A 23,093-nucleotide genomic window follows, 5' to 3' on the forward strand; every position below is an offset into this window, starting at 1 on the left:
CTTCTCAGTGCCTTGCCGGTTTCCTTCCAAGCTGCACCCTACCGGTCTGAATGAAGATGCAGTCTGACATTACACTAAACACAGACAGCTTCCCTCTTATACAAACATCTGTTAATGTAGTTGTAGGAAAATTGTGTAAATGTTTATTTATTGTAGCTGATGCTAGACTAAAGTCAAAATCTACTGCCTTGTGTTGCCTGGTTTTGTATCATTTAGACTTTGCCCTGCTCTTATTTGCGCTGTTCCTCTGTTGTGTTCTGTTTTGCCCTGTTCGGTTGTATTGTGTTTTGTGTTTTGCTCTGTTATTCCAGTGCACAATCCCTTAAGTGTACTACAACTACAGTTGGATCAATAGAAAAAACTGCCAGAGCAAAAACAAACAAAGCAGAGTGCACGATGAGCACATGGGAAATATATTTAGTTCATAGTAATATCAACTTTTTGGAATATCCACTTCCAGGATCGCCCTGGTTAAAGCATCTATTCATCCACAGAGCAGCTGATGTGTTTTGCCACGGCGGAATTTCATTTTTCTATGTGTAACTACACGCCAGTCTTTACGGCATTAACTCTGCACCATGTGGCATAATCTTGCACAAGCTGCCATTAGTACACATGCCATTAGCTCGGTGTGTGTTAGATTGTGTGTGTGTGTGTGTGTGTGTGTGTGTGTGTGTGTGTGTGTGTGTGTGTGTGTGTGTGTGTGTGTGTGTGTGTGTGTGCCAGCCAGCCAGCCAGCCAGTATTGCAGTAAACGGCACAGCTGCACTCGAGTATTGGCACTCCCTGATTACATAACAAAGTGTTTTCCCTACTTTTATTTATTTATTTAGTATTTACATAGTGAGGGATTCCACTCATTCTTCATCCCCCAATCTGAAAAAGGGGACTTTATATGGTTGAATCAATTTTTATTCCTATTATTTCTTTGGAACTGAAGAGCCTCTGGTTCATAACAGTCCTCACAGCAGCAGTGAGTGTTTGCCGTTCCCATTGTAAATAAAATGTAAGTTGTTTTTAAGATGCATCTGACTTTGTGGTTGGTTGGACCACTGCCTCGCCCCTTCCTGAGCCCGTTATTAATGAAACACGAGTCATTTACTGAAAGATTTTTTTCTCTCCAAAGGTCCATACTGTGAGCATGAGGTACATTTTCTTCTATGAGTCATTCTGCCCCTGCCCTCCTGCAACCTATTTTCTTTACATCTCGTAAAGTGGACAGATTGTATTATGTTTGTGTGCAAGACTTGTCCTTTGTGTCGGTCCTTGAAAACCTAGTCTGAACTTGATAAAATCACTTTTTTGGGGGGGGGGGTTCCTCCTTTTTTCCTCCCTAATTGTACTTGGTCAATTACCCCACTCTTCTGAGCCACCACGGTCACTGCTCCACCCCCTCTGCCAATCCGTAGACTACCACATGCCTCCTCCAATACATGTGGAGTCGCCAGCCGCTTCTTTTCACCTGACAGTGAGGAGTTTCACCAGGGGACGTAGCACGTGGGAGGATCACGCTATTCCCCCCAGTTCCCCCTCCCCCTCGAACAGGTGCCCCACTGACCAGAGGAGGCGCTAGTGCCGTGACCAGGACACATACCCATATCAGGCTCCCCACCCGGAGACATGGCCAATTGTGTCTGTAGGGATGCCCGACCAAGCCGGAGGTAACACGGGGATTCGAACTGGCGATCCCTGTGTTGGTAGGCAACGGAATAGACCACTGTGCCACTCGCATGCCCCTTGATAGAATCACTTAAATGTACTCTGCTCCTTCTGCTTGGAACTCTTTTAAGAGTTCAAGTTAAAACCACAAAAGCTGGTCATTCTTATAGTATTTGAAATACTCATTAAGAACTTGAAAATCACCTGGGTTTGGTTTTAGCTTTTAATATTGTAGTATCTGTAAGTAAAGGTCTGGTTCTGCCATAACTGCCGGTTTGCCACATCAGCGTTGCTTCTTTAAACTCACAGCTGCCTGCCTCATTCTTTTACATTTAGCTGCTGCGCTGCAGGCGTACAAAACACCAAGTGCAATGTGATATTTCCTGGGAAAGTCACAGTCAACAGTAGACATTAAAATGAGTAACTACAAAACCATTTGTGAGTAAGCTATTGTCTTCTTTAATACCCAAACAATAGAACATATCAAAAAGACAATTATTTGCGAGTAACTCTTCAGGATTGTAACTTTAAAGGATGACACCATTAAGATCCATCTCTGTTTTACCTAACTGGCCTCCGTACTGTGTTCTGCCATTTCATAACTTCATCAGACCATTGCACTGTGTAAATGGAGTGTTTTGTCACATAGGCTGCTTCTGTGTTTAACTTGACCTGCTGTGCAATGTTTTATTAAGTTACACGTCTAAACTTTAATGTTGGTTTTTGATGCCGCTCCTTCCTGACCAGGCCTTGTTTTGAACAAGAGATTGTTGATCTCAAGGTTACACCTAGCAAAATAAAGGTTATATAAAGAATTAGTACTAATGTCTCCAATGTGGGTGGACTCGACGAATTGAGGGCCTGATCATGGGAGTGCTCCAACCATGCTTCGCCTTAATCTGTTTAACTACTACAACCGGCCATAGATCATTGTTTTAGTTCATATTATCTCTCTTACCGTGTCGTCCCCCAGAACCCAGTGAACACAGAGTCATCGGGTCATTTATCAATACTGTTATCAGGACAGTGATCAGACGCAACTCTTGCAGTTGCTAATTTATGGTGGGTGCCTATGCAGAGACCTATTGTGGCTGCTAGAGTGCTAGAGAAAATGAATGATGGGTGAGCGCCAGCGCAAGTATATTGTTATCAAGTGCGCACCTCCCACAATTCTTGCACTTAATTAGGCCCAAAAAGCGTTTGAACCTAAACTTTGGAGACAGACATATTAGCATTCACATTCTGAGTGACAGCCTATGAGAAGCCCTTCACCAGATGTGTGCCGTCCACCATCAACAGTTTATTTGATCCACTGGGATTTGCTGCTCCTGTCAGCATTCAAGGGTGTTAAATCCCATAAGAGAATTTACCTCTGATGCCTGTGAATGGGATGCTTCACTCCCTAAGGAGAAACATGGCAACTGGCTTAGATGGAGAGATTCCCTTCAAGACTTTTTAGGAGTTGAACATTCCCAGAATATACACAACATTACCATTCTATGCAGCTGAGAGGAGAGAGTTGTATCTTCTATGATATTTCTACCAAAGCTGTCAGAGCTGTCATCTGTCTTTGAGTCACAAATGCCAAGCTAAGCACCGGAGTGGGGTTCATCCACCGCAAGGCAAAACTTGGACCCAAACCTGAACTCACCATCCCTCAACTTGAGCTTGGAGCTGCTGGACTGGATGTTGAGATGGCAGAGGTAATCCAAGGAGAGTTAGACTTGGACTTTGATATCATGAAGTTCTTCATTAATAGCAAGGTGGTATCTGGCAATATCTTCAATCAATCAAGAGGATTCTGTGATTATGTTCACAACTGAGGGCAGCGGATCTGATGGTTTACCCAAGCTACCAGTGGAAGTATGTTCCCACTAACTTAAATCCAGCCGACCATGTGACCATAGCACTAGCAAGAAGCCAATTAGCCCTCCCTTCAAGGTTAACTGGGCATGTTTTCCTCATCAATGCCAAACTGAATCCTCTGTGTGAAGAGACCTTCTACCTCATTGATCTGGGATCAGATGCAGAGTTGAGACAAAGTTTGAGTGTTTGCCACGATTGCTCAAATAAGAAGCTTTGCACTACGTGGGTTGAGCATTTCTCTAACTAGAGACCATTTATAAGGGCTGTGTCCCGGCTCCCTCCATTCCAGTATCCAGAGATGGTGCTAGCTGGCACCAGTGCAAGAATCATCTTTGTAAAGAGCAAAAAGACCAAAGTGACTATCAACTCTACTGAAGATGGGCAATACATCCTTGCCTGTTCAGCAAACTCTGCCCCTCCCTTGGCACAGATAGTTTCCTCAGAGTCAGAGGTCAGTTGACAAGAGCTCAGCTCTTGTTTGATAAATCACAGCCCATAATAATGCTGGGCAGGAACTATATCAACGCTCCCCTTATCAGGCACTTCCACAAGCATGTATGCTATCAGGGCAGACACTTCACAGAAGGAGCCATGAGGGCAGCTGGATTCATTGGATGTTGGATGCGCGTGAGTCACCAGCAGCATAATCCACCACTGTGTCACCTGCTGAAAACAGAGGGACACAGGAAGAGCAAAAGGAAGGTTAAACAGGTAGAGTAGATCATGGCAGTCTTACCTGCTGATCGTCTATGGACAAACACTTCCTTCACATATGGGCGGTTGGATGAGTTTGGGCCTTATTCTGTCACATTACAAAAAACAAGGGGAGGCCAACTGAGCAGTAAACATTTAGCTGAGCTGTGGACAAGGAGGAGGAAAGGGAGTGGAGTGACAAGAGAATTAGGAGAGAGGGGGGTGACAATCAGACAGAGGAGATAAACAGAGCAGGATGAGAGAGAAAGAAGGGGATCGGCAGAGAGAGGAGAAAGGACTAGAGAGGACAGACTTGGTTATATTTCAATCCTGCCATGCAGATTTGATGCAAAAATCTGAAATGTTGCTAAAAATAAGATGCAAATCAGCTGGGAATAAGCAAAATAAAGGTCTTCCTGAACATGAAATTATGTTGCCACAAAAAAAAAAGAAAAAAAAGCACACACACACACACACACACACACACACACACACACACACACACAAAAACAAACAAACAAAAAATAATGTTTTGGTGAATGGAAAATAATGGTGTTAACTTAGAAACTGATTTGTAATTCTGCAAGTTGTTATTATTTTTTTGTGCCAGCTCATGCTGGTAATGTAGCCTAAAGGCAAAAATGCACTTGGCAATATACTAATGTACTGCCTAATGGCCACACAAGATAGACAAACTCTTGACATTTCTGGGTGTGGCGTGGGAAACATTTTGCAAACAGCTTTTTGCTCGTTTGTTCAAAGCCACCTTTTGAATACTGTGACATCATTATTCAGTAATGCCTTACATTAAGTGCATGTAATAAGTGTTAGATAAAAGGTAACAAGGCCCTTGTCAGCCCTTGTAAAACGCTTATTAACATGATGTGTTAATAAGACTATAATAAGCATTAGTTAATAGGTAATAAGGACCTTATAAGTAATAACGTTTGCATTTTGTCGACTATCAAAATTCTTTTAGTAACTTTTAATCACAAGGGTCCTTAGATGCTCCGTGCAAAGTTTTATGCAGATTGGATTTACAACCTAAAACGAGTGTGGAAAAAGTAGGTTTTGCATATTTTGCAAGTGCCACCTAGTGGCCAAAAACGTATTTATGATGCCATTATTAACGTTTATCTCGTCTTATTAATAATGTTAATAAGCATTTTACAAGGACTTATAAGGGCCTTATTACCTATAAACTCACACTTATTATATGCACCTAATGTAAAGCGTTACCTATTATTCATTTGACAAATGCACATCCATCGCTATTTTATCATCAACCATCAAGTGAAAGTAAAACGCTTTTTGCAAAATAAAGGAAACTTTATCAATAGTTTCCACTCAGCTTTTCTTTTTCTGTTCATCAAAAGGAGAGACTAGATATAAGATATAGGTTGTAGATTGGTACTGTAAGGTAAAAAACCTCCTCCAGAAGCTCTTGGGGATCAAGAGAAACACAGCACTAGACTGAACTGGTATATTTTGGATTTATGTTTTTTTTTTGTGGAATTTATTTAACTTTGTTTTGAAAGCCCACGGGGAAGAAAATTATTCCAACTCTTTTTTTTTTTCAGGAGAGACTTGGCCGGGAAATAGAAGCACCAATAACAAACATAAGTTTCAGGGAAAATAAATGAATGCATTGCGTTGCCAGTTAAGATAGACAAGACCACACAAAACAGAACACCCCATACAAAAGTGCACTGGTCTTGCAGAGGAACTGTGTAAAAGCTGTAATGAGAGTGGGGAGGTTAAGCAAAGACAGGTGCTAATGGTTTCATCATCGAGCATCTTTATGTGATTTAAATTCTCCAAGACTGAGCAGCTCTTTAATCAGAGCACCACTCAGCAACCTTCGAGTTATGAAGCTGACAACAGGCATATATTATTTTTTGGTTCTTTTGAGTCAAGGTGTATGTTTTTCTCATAAGAGGGGAACAAGTTCAGACAAATCCCAGTTTAATCTCTGCTTACAATGTCTATCAACTGGAAGACTGTGATACTGAAGCCTTATGATTTCACCCTGGCTGGAAATTAAAGACTTAAGTCAGACAGAGAGACTCTAGATTTATGCTCTGTGGTCGTGGCTTCAGTGGCTTGATAGCTTCCCTCCCCTGCAGTCTCTCTCTCTCTCTCTCTCTCTCTCTCTCTCTCTCTCTCTCTCTCTCTCTCTCTCTCTCTCTCTATCGCTCTCTCTCACACACATACACACCTATACACACTGTTGCTCTATCCATCAATTTCTCTCACCCTCTCTCTCACTCACATGCCTTTAACCTCTCTCTCCTACTACCTCTGACTCCCTATCTCTCTTTCTCACATACACACACACACACACACACACACACACACACACACACACACACATACATCGATCAGCCAAAACATTAAAACCACCTGCCTGATATTGTATATGTCCCCCTTGTTCTGCCATGGCATGGAGGCATTGACTCCACAAGACCTCTGAAGGTGTCCTCTGGTATCTAGCACCCAACATGTTAGTGGCACATCCTTAAGTCCTGTAAGTTGCGAAGTGGGGCCTCCATGTATCGGACTTGTTTGTCCAGTACTTCCCACAGATGCTCTATCAGATTGAGATCTGGGGAATTTGAAGGCCAAGGCAACACCTTGAACTCTTTGTCATGTTCCTCAATCCTTTCCTGAACAATTTTTGCAGTGTGGCAGGGCACATTATCCTGCTGAAAGAGGCCACTGAAGGGGTGTACCTGGTCTACAACAATGTTTAGGTAGGTGGCATGTGTCAAAGTAACATCCAAATGAATGCCAGGACCCAAGGTTTCCTAGCAGAACATTGCCCGGAGCATCACACTGATTTCGCCTCTTGCCTTCTTCCCATAGTGCATCCTGGTGCCATCTCTTCTGTTGGTAAACAATGCACACACACCTGGCCATCCACATGATGTAATAGAAAATGTGATCAGACCAGACCACCTTCTTCCATTGCTCCATTGTCCAGTTCTGATGCTCACGTGCCCATTGTAGGTGCTTTCAGTGGTGGACAGGGTTCATCTTGGGCACTCTGATCGTTCTGCAGCTATGCAGCAAGCTGTGATGCACTGTGTTCTGACATCTGTCTGTCATAGCCAGCATGAACTTTTTCAGCAATTTGAGCTACAGTAGCTCTTCTGTGGGATCAGACCAGATGGGCTAGCCTTCGCTCCCCACGTGCATCAGTAAGCCTTGGGCACCCATGACCCTGTCGCCAGTTCACTGGTTGTCCTTCCTTGGACCAGTTTTGGTTGGTACTGACCACTGCATACTGGGAACACCCCTCAAGATCTGCCATATTGGAGATGCTCTGACCCAGTCGTCTGGCCATCACAATTTGGCCCCGGTCAAAGTGGCTCAGATCCTCACGCTTGCCCATTTTTCCTGCTTCCAACACATCAGCTGCAAGAACTGACTGTTCACTTGCTGCCTAATATATCCCATCCCTTGACCGATACCACTGTAATGAGATAACCAGTGTTATTCACTTACCTGTCAGTGGTTTTAATGTTTTGGCTGATCAGTGCATACACAATGCTTCTCTCTCACTTTCTCTCATCCTCTCTCTCTCATTCATAAGCCTTCATCCTCTCTCTTGCTCTCTCCATTTCACTTACATATTATCTCCACTTGTTCTTTATCTCTCCCTACCACATTCAAAAAACAAATTGAGGATAAAATGGGAGTGTGTGAAATCACTTTGAATAGACAAGTGAAACAGGTTGGGTCATTAAAGCCGAGCGCAACAGTGATAAATGTCCCCAGTGAAGCACAGTGGGGATTTGTATAAACAAAAAGAGAAAAATGCTGTTTCTGTTATTTGGGTTGTCCCCTTTGCCTGTCAAACAATTAGAGATGGTGTACCCCTGAGAACAGAAAACATGCCCCCACACCCCTTTCCCCATCTCTCACTCACTATCTCTGTAACTTTTCTTCTCTCTTTGCTTAACAATGAACTCATGAACTCAACCATGAACATGAACCATGCGTTTGGGCCTTTTTTAAGCTGTTCAGGCTCCGTGTGCTACTGTGGACAAGCAAACTGCTGGTCCGTCTCTTAGCTGTTGCTGTGGTGCCGAGGATAATAATTGAGATGCAGGTTGACCATTGTTTGCATGAAGGCGTGTACAGGACCGACCGATGGTGGCGTGCGAGTAGGCAGGACCTGAAGAGAATGGTCAAAGCAGTGCAAAAACGCACACAATGAATGGCGACTGTAGAAAGCAAAACGCTGAATCCCGGACATTGTTGGCGATTTAGAAATCCCGGCCAGAGACCTATTTTAGGCCCCAAAAAGAGGACATGTCCGGGAAAAGGAGATGTATGGTCACCCTACTGTATGTAAATTGATATGAACCATCCTGTTAATTAAACTGGGCTGGAGGCCAGTATGTGGCGTAGATGGATGGCAGGGTAGGGAGAAAAATAGGTCAGAAACTGACGGGTTTAATAACAATGTGACTTGCTCTGATATTCTGCTTTAACAATGTTTTGATTTTACAAAATTGTACTAATGCAAGATAGTTTGGGGCAGGTTGCCTTGAATCTTTGGTAGTGGACTGTTATTCTAAGCTAGCTGGCAAGCTCCTGTTTGAGTTAAACTGTTGAGCAAACTAGCATACATTGAAATCTATGTGCACACACGTGCACCCATGGCAACCCTGAAACCACAGAGACCCCCCCCCCCGCATAACAAATCCCAATTTAACCCCTGATCACAACTACACGTGAGACCTGAACCCTTACCCTAACCTTAACCTTATCCTAATTCTAACCCTAAACCTAAACCCAAGTCCTAACCCTAAAATAGACCCTTTTCCTCATGGGGACCCACACAGTGCCCCCACAAGGTAGACGGTTTCTGGTTTTTCTAAAACAAGGGCACACACACACACACACACACACCCACACACACAGATTGTGTGCATACAACATGTGTACACAAACAAACAAACAGATATGGATGCATATTCATGCCTATGTATACACACTTGGGCTTGTTCCAAAACGTGTGAGCACACAGGCACAAAAACGTGTGTACGCGCCCAACAAAGACATACTTCCCACACATATAGACAAAGCGTTCAAGCACAAGAACACACTCTTTGGCAGGCACAGAGCAATATGTATATTCATATGTGTGATAAAAGCTGTAATTTGCATATTTTGAAAGTATGCATTTGTCACAATGTATTTTTCTTTGACAAAATTTCCCTGACAGCTTCTTAATAATAATACCTACATCAAAAGCTACAGGACATAAGCTGTTTTGTTTTTTTGTTTTTGTTTTTTCAGGGAAAATGACACACATTTGAAAAGATAATTACTTCCAGACTTTGAAAGAATATGACTTCATGTTTAGAACTTTTTAAAAATAGTAGTGGTGGCGTCTGGGTGGTGTGGCGGTCTATTCCATTGCCTACCAACACAGGGATCACCGGTTCGAATCCTCGTGTTACCTCCGGCTTTGTCGGGCGTCCCTACAGACACAATTGGCCTTGTCTGTGGGTGGGAAGCCATATGTGTCCTGGTCGCTGCACTAGCGCCTCGTCTGGTTGGTCGGGGCACCTGTTCGGGGGGGAGGGGGAACTGGGGGGAATAGTGTGACATGCTTCATCCCCCCGGCGACACTCTTCACTGTCAGGTGAAAAGAAGCGGCTGGCGACTCCACATGTATTGGAGGAGGCATGTGGTAGTCTGCAGCCCTCCCTGGACTGACAGAGGGGGTGGAGCAGTGACCGGGACGGCTCGGAAGAGTGGGGTAATTGGCCAAGTACAATTGGGGAGAAAAAGGGCCGGGAGGGGGGAGGGATAGTAGTCGTAACAACACCGAGAAAACCTGTTTAGAGTTTCTCAACCAAAGCAGTGTATACAATCCAATAGTAGCACAATCGGTAGTACAGTATCAGTACACCAGTGAAATTAATTGTAAGGGAGTATTCATGGTAGGGAGACACAAGATGTATGAGGCGCTTAGAGGTGATGCAGGGTTGTGCCACACTGCCAAGGTGGAGGAGGAGGAGCAAGGGGAGTCCCTGTTTGAGACTCTCCCCTAGTTCCTCTAGTTCCTGGCCAGTCTCACCCAGTTTTGTTATGATTAGGGATAGGGATGTCACCTTACAATAAGGCATACTTTATGAAGGGGTTATTAGTGGTTACCAGTTAGTTTATTTATGTTTGATAACTCATTCATTAATGCGTTCTAAATCTGTAATAAGCTGCCATAATGTATTAAGCTGATAGTTTGGTTTTGGGATTTTTTTTTTACTATGTGCCCTACAGTCAGAAAAACTCATGGACAACTTTTTATGTGTGTGCATGCAGTTTGACGGTACATTGAATGGTGAGTTTAGCCTAGTTTAGTTCAATTGTTGCATGTCTGCTGGGATCATGAGCAGCTCCTCTCAGAAGAAGGCACGGTGGCCCAGTGGTTAGCGCTGTCGCCTCACAGAAAGAAAGTCCTGGCTCGAACTCTGGGGTAGTCCAACCTTGGGGGTCATCCCAGATCATCCTCTGTGTGGCATTTGCATGTTCTCCCTGTGTTTTCTCCGGGTGCTCCAGTTTCCCCCACCACCAGAAAGATGTGCATGTTAGTACTCCTGTCCGTGCCCCTGACTGAGGCAATGGAAAGAAGAACTGGAGTTGGTCCCCGGGTGCGGCACGGCGGCTGCCCACTGCTCCTAGCTACACAGCTAGGATGGGTTAAATGCAGAGTGTAATTTCCCTATGGGGCTCAATAAAGTATCTCAAAAGCAAAAAAAAAAAAATCAAAGAAGGGAAATACACCTTCTCCAAAGCCAATTAATCATTTTGACTTGTTAATCAAGCGCGAACAAATTTTCCTAATAAATGTTTTCACAAGTACATGCAAAATCCTAAAAATTACACTGTAGTTTTGAACTACTCTTCCAAAATCTGGATCGGCGGTTCTAACTGGTCACATGGTTTTCAAGAGAATGTCTGTGGAGACTCGCTCGTGATGGTGAAATGTGGGCTCCCAATCTGGCAACCCAAAAAGTAATTATATTAATGCGTTATAAAAATTTATTATTGGTTTATAATGTATGAAAAATCGAGTTATTAACCATCAATAACACGTATAGACCCTTTATAAAGCATGCCTTATTGTAAAGTGGCACCAGGACAGGTCATACCAGGTGAGTATTGACACCCAGGCAGATGTTCTTCAGCACAATCCCACGGATGGTCTCCTTGGATAAGAAAGAACAGTCAGTCTCGTAATACCGCCATGCAGAGTACTTTTCAGGATTTCTTGGTCTTTCCTCGCCTGTATATCTCTGGTCCAAACTCTCGACCTGGTTTCACTGCACGCAGACATATAGATAGGTTAGTCTGATGATTACCTAACCACTTGCTGCTGAGACTGCTTGCTGCTGAGAGAGAGAGCAAGAGAGAGAGAGAGAGGGAGGGAGAGAGTGTATTTTGGCATTCCTCTGATGTACACAGAAAGCTAAACTCTAGGTACCATAAAGGTTGTGAGAGAGAAAGATGGAGCTTGGGAGTAGGAAAAGACAGTGAGGGGAGACCAAGGGTCAGAGGGTAAGAGAGTCAGAGAGAGGAGGCACTGAGAGGTGAAATGAGGGAAAGTGGAGAGGGAGAGAGTTGGACATTATAGTGTTGCCATGGTTTCCACAAAAGAGAAGAAGTTTGGATTACTGTTTTCTCTCCACCTCGACATTTGGCCACCAATAAATCAGCATTTCCGGCTTGGATTTGTGAAAGCACTGAGCAGTGATGAAACACTGGGTCCAGACTAATAAATGACAGCCCGTAGAATAGAAGAGAATAGAATAGAATAGAATAGAATAGAATAGAATAGCCAGCTTTTGGTGGCAAATGAAATCAATGTTTACAAGATGGTAAAATTTGTGTGCCACTCCCAGTGCAGTTACTCAGACAGGATGTAAGATCCTATGAAGGCTTACACACATACTGCACCCATGTGTTTTGTGAAATTCACTGTTACCTGTCTCGAGTGTACTTAGGCCCATTGAGTGTGTGTGTGTGAGTGAGTGAGTGTGTGTGTGTGTGTGTGTGTGTGTGTGTGTGTGTGTGTGTGTGTGTGTGTGTGTGTGTGTGTGTGTGTGTGTGTGTGTGTGTGTGTGAGTGAGTGTGTGTGTGTGTGTGTGTTTGTTTTTACTTGGGTGTCTCTGTGAGTCTGTCTTGCGAGTCTCGTAATTACAGTCTCTCTCTCTCTCTCTTGCACACACACACACACACACACACACACACACACACACACACACACACACACATATGCAAAAGCTTACTAACATGTCTGCACAGCAGCCTGTGTGTAACTGTATATCAGTCGCAGGACAGGCGACTGTCTCAAAAATATTATGTTTAAGTATCTATTATGCTGATTTTTGCTTGTCCCATATTCAAATAAAAAGAAACAGTCACACAAAATATCTGAGAAATGTACAATTTAGGAAAGTCAAATAAATCCTCCAGAGCTCACTACAAAGAAGCAGTCCCGAGTCGAGGGGGCAAAGTGTAATACAAGAGCAATACAATCTTGATGAATCAGATTTTTTTTCCCCCCATTTTCCCCCCAACTGTATCCGGCCAGTTACCCCACTCTTCCGAGCCGTCCTGTCGCTGCTCCACCCTCTTAGTCCATGGGCCGACGATATTTCGGTACACTCAAGGTGGCAAAACTTACTTATAATTTTTGAAAGGATCCATGTCTGTAGATGATATTTTGGTATGATAACCATTCCTGAGTGGCAGCTGTATCACAGTTATCAGCTCATGAAGTTAACCACCCCCCAAACTAAATTGCATTTTAGACGCTGGTGCATATCCTGGTTTAGCCTCATGGTCAGGACATTTTTCAATGTTCTATAATATTGTCTTTGGTATCATTTTAAAGGGGACCTTCTTAGCTTTCATTCAAGCCCTGTTGTGGATATTTCTCACAACTATAGAGGTCACTTGAGCTCTTCAACCCGTCAATAACACACATCTTTCTGCAATTTTCGCCTAAACTATATACTTTCTTTAGCCCTGTGGCATCTAGGAATATCAGGGACACAAAACACAAAAACTGGAATACTCACAGGACTGTAAAGATTCAGGAAATGTATAATATACCCATACTATTTCATTGTGTGAGGTGATTGTGAGCCTTAAATGAGAACTAGACCAAAGCCAGTTAGGTCACAAACTGGTCTCTATACATTTGTTTAAATACACAATCAAAATACATGATAAAAAGGAATACCATAGTGAGGTAATGAACTATTTTAATATTTTAAACAACATTGACATTTACATATACTTAGTCAATGATACATGTAATCCCATATCATTAGTGGGTATATGTAATGGTAATGGGTAGGGTAATGGGTATATGTGAATATGGTTACATTATTGTTATCAAGCTCTGGGTAACCAAGTCCAGAATCAACATCCTGTGCATCAATAGACTACTACCACAGTAATACCATCAGAATCATCACACTGTCATTCATCAAACTGCTCGTTTCTCTCATCATCTGACTCCCCAAGTTCAAAGTCCAGTTCTGGACCATCCTGCTGTTTTTGGTTACTGCAGGTCTGTAACCTGCACATGTCTGTGCATGGAAGTCCATTTGACAGGCACATGCAGCTTGGCATTTTGCATGAATGCACACACTTGCATGTTAGCATTTCCAAGACCACATCTGGTGCAGGTGGGAAGCGCATCCAGTAAATGGCCAGCTTGCCTTCATCGTCTGTCCATCCATACTCAGTAGGGCTTGGCACCACAGAGTTAGCCTGCAGACAGCACTTCCATATTGCTGCCTGATAGTTGGCTCGTTGAACATGCATAAAGAGACAGTCTGTACATGGTGGCAGCTGGCTGGACTCAACCTCTCCCCTTTTGGTGCAGAAGAGCTGGTAACGCAGTTTGTTCACCTCAGCAGTGCTGCTATTAGCAACATACATCCGACAGGTGAACTGCTCAATTTTCTGGAACAGCTCATCACTCACATTCCATGTCTGTCCCAGTTGACTAAAAGTCTCTTGGCAGGAAGTGTGCTTTCTCACTATCTTCAGGGCATTCAGCTTCCCTCAACCAGCGAATGCACTGACAGTGTCGCAGCCTGTGAAGGCATGTAAGCCAATTAGGCTGTCACAGATGCTGTCTCCAAGTGAACTTGCCAGTTTGCTGATGTCGACAAACCGTGTGCGGTTCTGAGTCCCACACTTCTGGTAGATGGGACAGGTGATGTCCTTCTGGAAGCCAAGACAAAGCACCATGACATCAGTGTCCTCAGCTGTGATGATAACTGACTTTGAGCCCGCATTTGCTGCATGCAATGCATGCAGGAGCAGACGGGTGTCAGCTTCTTCATGTGTGGAGTGCAGTTCTGCTGCTTCCTCACACCCATCTTCTGTCAACTTGTAGCAGGTTTCCTCACAGGTCATGTACAACACCTTGCCATGCAGCATAGCTCTGTATCGTGGGAGTTTCCACTCTTCCACCAGAAACTTGATGAGACTGGTCTTGTTGGAGGAACTGCACAGAAATTTTCTCCACTGCTGGACGTGGTGTCCCCCTGCAAGATTCTTGTACTGGAGAGTGATGTCTCCACCCCGGTTCAGTCGTTCAGCATCTTTGATCGAAGTCTGGTGATAGACATCAAAAACAACATCAATCCTCCCACTCTGTGCTCCCTCATGGAGGACCTGGGTCAAGGCTGACTCTGCCACCTCTGCAAAGGTTTTGTTGTTGCCATTCATTTTTTGGACCAGGCTCATCCCATCAATGATGGAAGTAGATGGGATTGGGATGTCTTCTGCAGGAGATACATTCTTTTCAAGCTCTCTGGCAAGTGCAGCCTTGTTTGTTTTTCGTAAGGACCCATCAGCATTTGCCAGTGCCCATGGTAGTGGGCCCAATGGGTAGGCAAGGACATCCTTCAGATTCACCTTCCTGCTTTCAGCCACCAGGATCATGTGACTGAAAAGGTTTCTATCTGCCTTCAGAACCACATCCTGTGCTTTCTTTCCATGAGCTTGTTTTGTGCTGACATTGGAGAATGTTTTCAGACTTTGCTTGGTCATCTTGTCGTGGAATTTCACAGGTGGTGGGTCTGCATCTAACCTTGTTTGCTGGAATGCTTGGTAGGCCTCTTCTCCTTTCTCAAGAGCTCTCAAGAGATCTATGGTCACATCAGGTGGAGCCATGTTGCCAGTGGAGAGGCTAACCAAATCAATCTCATCAGGGGACATAGGATTGAGCCAGTTATTCTCCATAAGGTCCATGAGAGACTGGACATCTGCTTCATCTCTCTTGATCCTTGGACTCTGTAGATCTGGATGAGACCATTTGCACCTGCCTTGACCTGTCAGGTCTCTCAGCTGTCTGAGGTAGATGCTTCTATACTCAGCTGTGAGATAATATTTGGTCACAGCTCCTGGCTTCAAGCTGAATCCCTTTGTCCCTCCAGCTGTTTGGGTGTCTTTGTTCACCGTTTCTTCTATAGCTTGGTCAACAGGGATTCGGCCAAAGGGATTGATGGAGCCCAGTTGGACTGACAAGCCTCCTCCCATGAATTCTGTGTACACATCTGGGTGTGTGATGGGCAGCTCAGACATCTGGGCGTAGTAGTAGGGGAGGTAGCGTGCATAATTCATCCTGTCATAAGCAAAGCACCATGGGATCATTGCTCGAATGCTAGTCAAGTGTAGCATCCAGTCTCCCTCTCTGGATGCTCGGATGAGCCCCAACAAGATTTCAACCATGTCCAAATAGGACATCCAGAAGTTCGAGAGGCTGCCGTTTCCACCTCTAAGGAACTCACGGTAGACTTCAAATAGATCCATGATGCGTGTACAAGAGCTGTTCTCGAGGACCTCCTTCAAAGTATGTTGTGAGACTTCTTTCCCAAGGCTGTCAATGGTCTTCAGTGTCTCATTCAGGTGAACCATGTCATTCCTGTGAGTTTCTTCCAACCAGGACAGGAAACCATTCAAGGTCAGTCGCATGAGAGCCTCATACAGGAGCTTGTGTAGTCGCACTGCCCTGTTGTACTTGCGGCCATCCATAACACCAGCAATTGAGCCTTCTGCAATCATGCCAGACTCAATGCAGAGGTCTTTGAGTCCAGCATCTTGGAAACGCTTTCCTATTATTGCCAGCAGTGTGCAGATGGTGTGGAATACCCCAAGCCTAACGATGATATCATGGAACTTGTCATGGTGTTTCCATGTGATCTCGACAGCCTTCGCATACAGGGCTTGGTCAAAGACACAGACACTCTTCCTCAGGCCTAAGCACTGCATGATGCTCAGTGACTGGTTAAGCACCTCGTTGACAGTAGACATTTGTGTCGCTGGAGCATTGATGGTAGGCAGATAGCCTATATTGTCGGGGATGACCGTCATCTCTCCTCGAGTCAGGATGTTGAAGCCTGTCCAGCTGCTGACTGACTGTTCTTCTTGTTGTGACATGCGTGCTAGGACCCAAAGAAGGTTTTTCTCTCTGGCAAGCTTAGTATTGGCTGCAGTATCGGCATCTGACTTTTTGCTTTGTGGTGGCCCTACCCGTTGTCCAGCATTGTAAGTTGGTAACATTGGTGAGGGTCCATCAATGCTTCTCTTCTTTGTTTTGGGAACAGTGGGCATGGGTTGGACAGGAAGTGGGTTGACTGGCTTTGCTTGCACAGCAATCCCATTGACTCTGTGAGATGTTCCCTCACCACTGACAGTTTCTTCAAGACGGTCGATATTGTCCCAGGCTAAAGTTGTGAATATGCCAGGATGGATGTTAGCTGGAAGGGCAATGCCACTCCCTGATGATGAGAGTTTCTGGAGACACAGGGCAGTGTTGATCTCTTCCATCTGTGAATAGGACACACTGTGACCAAGTCGGTTGAGGATGTTTATCAACTCTACATTTCCTGTCAACGATTTGACACTGAATGGCAGAACAATGTGCTTGGAAGGCTTGGTATTTCCACATGTCACTGCATATACTATGTCATGGCCAAATGACTGCAGAAGGCACTGCACTCTCTGGGATGCATGATCAGGATCATTTGAGCCTGTGAGTAGAGAGTACAGGAAGATAATGAGCGACTCTGGAATGGTAGGACATTCTGCTTCTGGTTTGACTTCAGGCGGCCAGGTTTGAGGAACATCTTGACTTTTAATGTCTGCTCTCAATTTGATGGCTGCTTTGGCTATAACATCTTGTGCACTGACACTTTTCAGGGTCTGCAGCTCCCTTTTGAGAGACTGATTTTCTTTGGCAAGTTCCCTCATGGACAAGTTATCGGGATAGAGGAGGAATTTTCCTTTCTCGTCAGGGAATATCTGCAAGGCTCCAGCAAACTCACTCTCCAGGTTTCGCCTTATGTGCTTCTTGGTTGATTCCTTGACTTGGGCAATGCCTTGGGAGTTCATTGAAGCTACCAGTCTAGAAGAGAGATCAGTCATTGTCATCACTTGAGGATTGCCAAAAAGCTCCATCCTGATGAAGAGGAACAGCTCATTGTATGCCTTATTCACAGCAGCTTCATACTGGGCTGCATCATCATCATCTTCATTGCTGGCAACCTCTCCTTTGGAAACCTCTTCTTTGGTGTAAAGTCTATAGCATGACCTGTGGTAGTGCCCTTCAGCTGCTACAAGGTCTCTACTCACAATGGCAAGGATTCTGCTGTCCCTTTTCTTTGTGGCTGCACTCCTGATCTTTGCATCAGCTCGCAGTTCTCAACACTGCACCAGTACTTCTCTCGTATTCTGTCTCTTGGAATATTTGCTGTTTTTCTGACAAAATATGCACTCTGCATCATAAGTCCTAGATGTACTTGGAGCATGTCGAGCTACTCTCTTAGATTGTTTCTCTTCAGCGGAGACACAACTTTTCTTTTCTTTTGCAAGGAGGCCATCAAGAATTTGCTTCATAGTGAAGATACTGCGACACTTTCTGTGGTAGTAGATTGCTGGAATCTGTCCCTCAGGAATGTCTTTTGCCAGTTTCAAAACTGGTGCATGATTTCGTATCTGAGTTGCCCTGAGCAGAGTTCTCCATGAGTCGACACTTTGTAGTGAAACCAGCTTATCTGTATCATCAGAACAGTGGATAATGCACTCCACCCGTGGGCGCTTTGGTATTGGGTAAAAACTTGCTTGTTCACCAGTGGCCATATTCAGTCAGTTTTCACCTGCCACATACAAACAAACACATGTAACTTAGGTGTATGAACACTACTAAAACAAAGTTTACTTTGCTTCACCAGCGTCATATTACCATTATTTATCTTACATAGCCAAAAAATAGATACATTACCTAGTTGCTATGCAACAGCTGTATTTTGTCCACATGAGGCCGCTAAAATCAACACAAGATGAAAGTTCCTCGTAGCCACTTTAACTAATCATATTAACATATACATTAAAAGAACATGCTAACATTATGGGAAATTAGCTTACAATCTTCTCCAGAGTGAGACAAGAAGATAGATACCAGTTTCCTCTATATGTGTTTAGTAGAAAGCTATCTGGCTGCACGTTAGCCTAGCTTAGCACAATGAATGGAAGTACACAGTACTGGTTATCCTTGGTTGTTGGCCAACTAAGAACTGTCCCAGAGTTTAAGCTAGGCAAATCAGTACCAGGGGTGTTGAAATGCTATATTTGTAAAAATCTGGGCAAATACACAATCGTGAGAGGCACAGAAACAGGTTTCCTGAAAGAAAAATGAAATAGCTGCTCATTTGGAAAGGTTATCATGTATTATTTTACTTCTGTTAGTGTACCAAATAAAATGGCACCAGTGAAGTTGTGTCACCTTGGGTGATATCGATATCTGGTCTGACCCATGGACTAACTGGCTTTGGTCTAGTTAGTTTCTTAGTAATAATGCCCTTCTAATTTAAGGTTCACAATCACCTCACACAATGAAATAGTATGGGTATATTATACATTTCCTGAATCTTTACAGTCCTGTGAGTATTCCAGTTTTTGTGTTTTGTGTCCCTGATATTCCTAGATGCCACAGGGCTAAAAGAAAGTATATAGTTTAGGCGAACATTGCAGAAAGATGTGTGTTATTGACGGGTTGAAGAGCTCAAGTGACCTCTATATTTGTGAGAAATATCCACAACAGGGCTTGAATGAAAGCTAAGAAGGTCCCCTTTAAAATGATACCAAAGACAATATTATAGAACATTGAAAAATGTCCTGACCATGAGGCTAAACCAGGATATGCACCAGCGTCTAAAATGCAATTTAGTTTGGGGGGTGGTTAACTTCATGAGCTGATAAGTGTGATACAGCTGCCACTCAGGAATGGTTATCATACCAAAATATCATCTACAGACATGGATCCTTTCAAAAATTATAAGTAAGTTTTGCCACCTTGAGTGTACCGAAATAGGAAATTTTGGGCTCTGGCCCATGGACTATCTCTGCCGATCCGGGGAGGGCTGCAGACTACCACATGCCTCCTCTGATACATGTGGAGTCGCCAGCCGCTTCTTTTCACCTGACAGTGAGGAGTTTTGCCAGGAGGACATAACATGTGGGAGGATCACGCTACTCCCCCTCCCCCCCTGAACAGCTGCCCCGACCGACCAGAGGAGGCGCTAGTGCAGCGACCAGGACACATACCCACATCCGGCTTCCCACCCGCAGACACGACCAACTGTGTCTGTAGAGACGCCCGACCAAGCCGGAGTAACACGGGATTCGAACTGGAGATCCCGGTGTTGGTAGGCAACAGAATAGACCACCATGCTACCCGGACGCCCTACATGAATCAGATATTTATGATCAGGTCTCACCTTTCTTGCCTCTCTAACCTTACTGATGGACTCCGCTACATAAGCAGCTGCACTCACACGGCCACATCATCAGTGGTCTTACGGTGGATGATCGACATTGTAATGAGTTATCTGTGTTGCATCATGTGCTGTTTGTCTTCCCGTGCTTTCATTCGGCTTCTTATTTACTGTCTGAAGTACCCCGTGTGGGCTAACCTCTGACCTTATCTTAATTGGATCTGGTTCAGTGCAAGTTGGAAATGGTGGAATCCTCGTCAACAACAGCAAGGGAGTATTTCATTGTCAACATCAATTCCCTTCTAAGGATTTGCTCACAGTCACAGATTTGGACCAGTTTATGTTCCCTCAAGTGTGTGTGTGTGTGTGTATGTGTGTGTGTGTGTGTGAGGCCCATATTGACCCATCAAAAAGACATGCATGTTAGGGTTAATACTCCTGTCTGTGCCCCTGAGCAAGGCAATGGACAAAAGAAGCAGCAGCCCACCGCTCCTATACAATAGGATGGTTAAATGAAAGCCACTTTATTCGCCATTGTATTCTTACAATGAATTTGTTTCCTGCATTCAACCCATCCTATTGTGTGGGAGCAGTGGACAGCTGCAGCGCCCAGGGACCAACTCCGGTTCTTCTTTCCATTGCCTTGCTCAGGGGCACAGACAGGAGTATTAACCCTAACATGCATGTCTTTTTGATGGTGGGAGGAAACCGGAGCACCCAGAGGAAACCCACGCCGACACGGGGAGAACATGCAAACTCCACACAGAAAGGACCTGGGACAGCCTGGGATTCAAACCCAGGACCTTCTTGCTGTGAGGCAACAGTGCTAACCACTGGGGCACCGTGCTGCCCTATTTGTTGTTAAATTGTACTGGAGTAGCATATCACATGATATGGTTATGCTATATGAGTAAAAGAAAAAAAAAGGTTATAAATGCAGTTGCAAGAACAATACTTTCCACTGATATCTTGGGATGTTTGATTTGAAAGAAAATTTAATTGTAGTATACCTGTTCTAATTATCTGTTAACGCCCCTTCCTCGTTCACCTGTTTCTACCTGTGGATGTCTCTCGTTTGTCTAAGACCCACTCTGTGGGGGTCCCGTGATGCAGCTAAGCTAGACAGATGCTAGCCCAGGGGCTCTCCAAACAAATTCATTTAAAATCCTTTATAAACACCCAAGCCTGCTTTTAATTTGGTCGGACAGCTGCAGTGCCCGGGGACCAACTCTAGTTCTTCTTTCCATTGCCTTGCTCAGGGGCACAGACAGGAGTATTAACCCTAACATGCATGCCTTTTTGATGGTGGGAGGAAACCCACGCAGACACAAGGAGAACATGCAAACTCCACACAGAAAGGACCTGGGACGGCCTGCGGTTCGAACCCAGGAACTTCTTGCTGTGAGGCAACTGTGCTAACCACTGGGCCACCGTGCCGCCCTCAGTAAACAAAATTCAGGAAAAAAAATGTCATTGTAACCGTACAATGACAAAATAAAATGGCTTTCTTGTCTCAAGCTGTTTTGCGGTGTTCTACTTTTCTTTATTGATGCCAGTGGATGTGACTGTGGATGTGTTCAGGTCTTTCCGTAGCTTTTAGCAGCTACAGCTGAATGAGCAGCTAATTGTTTTCCTTGTTTTAAAGTTGTTTTCCACTGCTGTGTCTATAGCAGTAAGCAAGAATTTTCATAATAGACCCATGGTTTTCTTAGTCGCAGCCCATGCAAGGTTAAGTCATACCTGCTTCAAACATGAACCCCAAATCATCTCTGTTCTTTGTTTGGAATGGGAAATTATTTGCTGCCTGTTAAAAAAAAAGAAAAAGAAAGAAGTGGTTACCAGACAGGTGGGATGTGGTACAATCTTTGGACCACACGTATCTGAGTTGAAAGTTCAAGTGGCTGTCTACTTGCTGAAGTATCTTGTAGAAGTGACCAACGTGACCAAAACCCTCAACCTGAAGTTATAGATGTTCTGTATAATATCGTGCTTTTAGAGTAGAATTATCATTACAGTTAAATTTTATCTCACAAGTGCATCCTGAGGTGAAACACCACCACTGTACTCACTACTGCTCTGAAAAGTATGACAGTAATGTAACCGATTGGAGCAAATCTTCCCAACAACTGGTTGACACAGGTGCAAATCTGATATCTTCTGACATATTCAATTTTCTTTACGCTCTTCCTGCCTTCCAGGTGTCCAGTGGGCAGCCCCAAGTCTGGCATGCAACAGGGAGGATATGGTGGAGGAGGAATAGGAGCAGGGATGGGCAGTGGAGGAGGAATGGGCTCCAGAGCCGGGGAGCCGTACCGCCTGGCCACCCATGAGAGCCCCACCCCCTCCAGACAGATGCAGTCTGGCTCGGGGCCAGGTGTGGGGCAGATGGGCCCAGGCTCCAGCCACGGGATGGGCCACAGTCCTGCAGGGACTGCCATGGGAGGTCCCGGAGTCCACGGAGGTCAGAGTGGGCAAAGTCCAGGTCAGCACGCGTCCCGTCGAAACCTCCAAGTTGACTTCACCGGTTCAGGTGGCTCGAGAACTGGGCGGTCCCCCTCGGTGTCTCCTGACCATGGTGTGACCCCCACCTCACCCTATTCTGTGCCCCAGATAGCACCCATGCCCAGCAGCAAGCTGTGCCCGGTGTGTACCACCACGGAGCTCACCAACCCACCGGCCGTGCCCAACTACAACACCTGCACCCAGTGTAAGGCCACTGTGTGTAACCAGTGTGGATTCAATCCCAACCCACACCTCACAGAGGTAAGGATGAGAGAAAGCACCACATGTGTGTGAGTGTGTGTGTGTGGGGGGGGCAAGAAAAAAAGAGAAAGAAATAAAGAGAGAGAGAGAGAGAATGACTTTTGTTTGGTCCTGTGCCAGGAGATCACTCTGAGATAAGAACATTAGCAAGAGAGAGAGAGAGAGATGGAAATTAAGTGATTGAGTGAATGGGGGGAAATTACAAAAGGACTGAGTGAGATGGATGTAGGTGAGAAATAAATGAGGTCGAGATGCTGAGAGCAAGAGAGAGAGAGAGAGAGAGAGAGAGAGAGAG

General features: G+C 44.6%; 1 protein-coding gene across 1 annotated transcript in view; it reads left to right on the plus strand.

The window, feature by feature from the left end:
• The first annotated feature begins 3,352 nt into the window (after window positions 1-3,352).
• The window catches only part of bsna (bassoon presynaptic cytomatrix protein a), a 166,787-nt gene continuing 147,046 nt past the window's right edge, over window positions 3,353-23,093 (plus strand). Inside the window, exons 1-3 of the mRNA XM_056299542.1 lie at window positions 3,353-3,424; window positions 3,814-3,968; window positions 22,234-22,798. Coding sequence (XP_056155517.1) covers window positions 3,353-3,424; window positions 3,814-3,968; window positions 22,234-22,798 — 792 coding nt within the window. The remainder of the gene's footprint in view (window positions 3,425-3,813; window positions 3,969-22,233; window positions 22,799-23,093) is intronic.

The sequence above is a fragment of the Lampris incognitus genome, chromosome 2, assembly GCF_029633865.1.
Source record: "Lampris incognitus isolate fLamInc1 chromosome 2, fLamInc1.hap2, whole genome shotgun sequence".
NCBI lineage: Eukaryota > Metazoa > Chordata > Actinopteri > Lampriformes > Lampridae > Lampris > Lampris incognitus.